We start from the raw sequence: 4,274 nt of genomic DNA, 5'->3' as shown, positions 1-4,274 counted from the left end.
TATATAAATTAGACATTCTAACTGTCATATATGCTATCAGTTAACGTTATATATCATCAATTATTGACAAAAATTATTAATTGAGTGACAAAATGACAAAAATAACTAATTCGTAATATTTGAATGACTAATTTGATCAATAAATTTTTTTAAAAATGAATTTGGAGAATAACCATCTTTCAAGGATCAATTTAACCATTAATAACCTAAAAAAAAAAATCGATAATAGCTAATGGATAAAAACAAGCAACCAGGGAATTAAATTGGACCAACTTAGAGTCTAATTCGTTGATTTTTCCATCGAATTGATCAGACTGGTCCAGTTTTTTTAACTATACTTTAGAGGGGCGATTTCAGTATAATGAAAAATCAATTAATTTTGCTACCTTGTATAAAATTTAAAATAAATTGAAACCAAATGTGAGAGTGATAAATATTAAATTTAATCTCCAATCACTATTTATAACATGTAATCCCACAAATAATATGACATCTAATGTAATTGAACCGAAAAAAAAAATGTGTAGACACAGAAAATAATAACAATAAAAAATCATGATGGCCAAAACTCCAAGAGTGCTACTAGAAAAGTATGTTTCAAAAGAATAAAAAATATATAAATAGTTTTACAAGGACTAGTAGCTGAGTTAAAAACAGAAGACTACAGTGCGTGGTAGCTCAAGATTTTAAATCTATAATGGAATCGCTTCTTCGTCAATAAAGCAAACCCAATAGTTTTGTTGTTTGATTAAGTGCAATCGCTTGCCGAGGAAAAAATTAACAAAATAAAAGTTAAGGTACCAAGTACCAACTAACCAGGGTATTTATGTGTGAAATTGTCCCAATTGCTTTGGCTCTTGCCACCTTCATACGTTGCACCTTCAATCTTTTAGGAAACAAAAAAAAAAATGGAAAAAAAAAGCGAATGTGCATAGCAGGAAAAGAAGGTAGAATGAGATCCTTCTTCACAAAGATATATTTGATAATAAATATGTAATAAATGATGAAAATAGTTCAGAGAAACGTAACAAAACCTGATGAGCTGCAGATGCTGTACCAAATAGAAAATCTGCAGGGAAGCTACTAGAATTAAGAGAAGCTACCCATTTAAACAAGGCCACAGAAACAATAAACACAACAAGAACACCCTTAAACCACATCATTTGTTTGAATTTGAGTTAACCTCAGAATACTGAGAATTGGTAAAGTTCATTTTGCTTATAAAGGATAAAAAACTGATATTTTGTTTCAGGGAGAAAATATTTTTTTTTTATATTAATTGTTTTGGGTAATATGATATGATTTTATACTCATATTAATTGTTAGTCAAAATTTCCTTCAAATAATTAATATTTCAACTATTATTCTCTACTAAAATAAATAATAAATCTATTATCAATTTTTACCAAATAAATTACTTTTACTTAGAAAAGAAGAAGACTTAAATAAACAATAATACTATATATACAAATAATTTTGGTAATCAAATCCAATTAAGTTAGAACAAACCTAATAAAAATAAAACATGCTTGGCCATGACGTGGTTCTTTGTCTCTGTGCATCTTCAGTATAGAAATTTTATCAGGAGCACAAAAATATTGTTACAAAGTACAGAAATTTTGTTATCAAACACAAAAATTTTTATATACAGCACAAAAATTTTGCAGATAGTATGTAAATTTATAGATATAACATAATTTTTTTTACATATAGCACAAAAATTTATTTGGTATAGCACCGAAAATTTTCTGCTGTGCACCAATATTCATGTGCCATGTATCAAAATTTATGTGCTCAGTATCTTTACTAAACATATATAAGAGAAGAAGGAGAAGAAGAAGGCGGTAGTGGTAGCAATGATAACAACGTCGATGGCGGCAATGACGATAATATCATTGAAGAAAGAAGTGCACAGAAGATGAAGATAATAAAGGAGGAGGAAGAGGAAGAAGAAGAAGTAGCAGCAGTAACAACGCATACGTACGTACGAAGAAAAAACACACGACGACTTGGTTGGAAACTTGACTTAAAAAATACTTAGACGCCTAGATTTATTACTTGAATAAAATTATCTACAAAAGAATTAAACTCGTTTTGTACCAATAAAAAATAAAAGTTTGATTATTCTACCGATTCCTATAATTTTGCCGATTTTTCAATAAGTCTTTATACTTTTTTTTTAATTGACTCCATATACCATATCAGATTTTTTTAATTACATCTCTATTAACGTTAGTTAAATGTTTAAAAAATATGGAGTGAAGTGTAAATTTTTACCTATACCCTCCACTTATAATAGGGTTCGTATGAATTGAGCATTTCTCTCCTTCTCATTTCTTATTTTTATACATTATCTGAGATACACATAAGGTGATATGGATCTAAGTCAAGGATCCTCTTTTCTTCTTCCTTTAGGAAGTTTTATATCAAGGGTCTCCAACTTCATTGAAAGAAGACACCTATGTTTCTATGGTGAAGCAGTTGTTGTGCTCTCTTCTTCAATTGTGACAAATCATGGTTAGAAGTATATTTCTTATGGGAGGATGTCATAATGCAACGTCTTTGAGTAGATTGATGATGATGAAGGTTCAAAGAGTAGATGATCAAAGGCCTTTTGGAATGTCAAAGAATTCAAACAAAAAATCTATTTATTTTTCTAATAAAAGATGTGAGTTTTTTGAGTGAGCTGATGAAGAGGGTGCAATAAGAAGACAAAGAATATCTACTGTAAATGTTAGACTTATGGGAACACAAGATAGTGGTTGGTTGGAGGCTGAAATGAACAAATTAAAGGCATAAGATAGGAAGATAGAGAGATTAAGTGTAGAGATAGAGAGAATGAATGTAGAGACTGGACAAATAGATGCTTGTAAGGGTAGACTGTGTACTAAATTTATTGTTGTTCAAGAGTGTAACGACCCAATTTTCAATATGTCTAGATCATACCAGAAACTGAGCGCTACCAATTTGTCTTCCTAATTATTATCTATTATTTATCATATGAGCCTGATTCGTTGTTAAACGCGTAGTTAATTTGCGTGGTGTATTTTTTTTTTTGAAAACATTTGGATTAATAGACAGAATCATTTATAATCAATTCACAAGTAATAACAGATAAAACAGTTATAAACAACCACACAAAAATACATCACAAGTAGTTGACAACATTCGGTGATTCAGCCTTTATTAGCATATAGACTGTTAGTTAGAACACCCCTAGATATAGCTAAATAATATCTATATACATATATATACATACAACATCCCAGGTCCTGACCTGTTCAAGAGGTCCCTAAGCTGGCACCTAGGCTAGCCTAGACTATATACTCACCTAGTCCCTCTAAAGTACTAAAGCGAGGGAAAGTACGTTCTAGATCTTCGAAACTCAAGTCAAGTGGAACGTCATCAAAAGATAGAACATCATCTGCTACTCCTCTGCACGATCAGACTTTTCCACAGGACGTCTCTCTGGTACCTCATGAAGTAGCCACACAATAGGAACAAAGAAGGCATACATTCAAACAACAATCATAACGGAGGAAATGCGCAACCAAATATGATGCATGTCTAGCCCTAGTGCAGGTAATGAGCTCATTTGTCGGTTACATACCCGCTCCCGACGTTACCCGGAGTCCTCTGACCAGGTAAGGCTTTCCTGTTGGCAATGTCTCTCGCAAGAGTCCTTTGACTTGTGAGGCAAACCACTGCAAGAGTCCTTTGACTTGCATGGCGGAGCTAGTTAACTTATATCTGCCCAACACACTCTCTGTAAGAGTCCTTTGACTTACAAGAGCATACACAAACTCTCACTGTAAGAGTCCTTTAACTTACAGGAGTATATGCTAGTCGTGTGTTCTCGATACCTCTGTAAGAGTCCTCTGACTTACAGAATAGCATTATAGCTAAGTATCCCAGGAAAGCACTCTCAGTGGTCGTACCACCATCTATCTGACTGCCTTCACGCAGCAGATAATCACATAATCATTCTCATTATCATCATCACTTTCACATTCTTATGCAGTACCTCTTTCTTTCTCTGTTCAATCATGCTATACAAACTTTACAGCTTTTACTTTTACAACATCGTAACTCAAACCATTTCTCTTTATCACATTACTCTTTTCTCTTTGTCTTTTTACTTTGCTCTGGTTACTCTTTTCTCTGTATCCTTTTATTCTGCTCTGGTTACTCTGTTCTCTGTGTTTCTTTACTCTGTTCTGATTTCTCTGTTTAACGTATGTATTTAAAGCTTATGTAAATTTTGGTATGAATAG

At 32.3% G+C, this 4,274-nt stretch overlaps 1 protein-coding gene across 1 annotated transcript in view; it reads right to left on the bottom strand.

Annotated features, from left to right (window-relative positions):
• The window catches only part of LOC107611364 (cyanogenic beta-glucosidase-like), a 3,125-nt gene extending 1,858 nt beyond the window's left edge, over window positions 1-1,267 (bottom strand). The window contains exons 1-2 of the mRNA XM_016313300.2: window positions 1,035-1,267; window positions 817-886 (exon numbers count right to left, since the gene is read on the bottom strand). Coding sequence (XP_016168786.1) covers window positions 817-886; window positions 1,035-1,163 — 199 coding nt within the window. The 5' untranslated portion in view covers window positions 1,164-1,267. The remainder of the gene's footprint in view (window positions 1-816; window positions 887-1,034) is intronic.

This window comes from Arachis ipaensis, chromosome B08, assembly GCF_000816755.2.
Source record: "Arachis ipaensis cultivar K30076 chromosome B08, Araip1.1, whole genome shotgun sequence".
Lineage (NCBI taxonomy): Eukaryota > Viridiplantae > Streptophyta > Magnoliopsida > Fabales > Fabaceae > Arachis > Arachis ipaensis.
The sequence above is the reverse complement of the archived record's forward strand: the minus strand, read 5'-3'. Positions and strand labels throughout refer to the sequence as shown.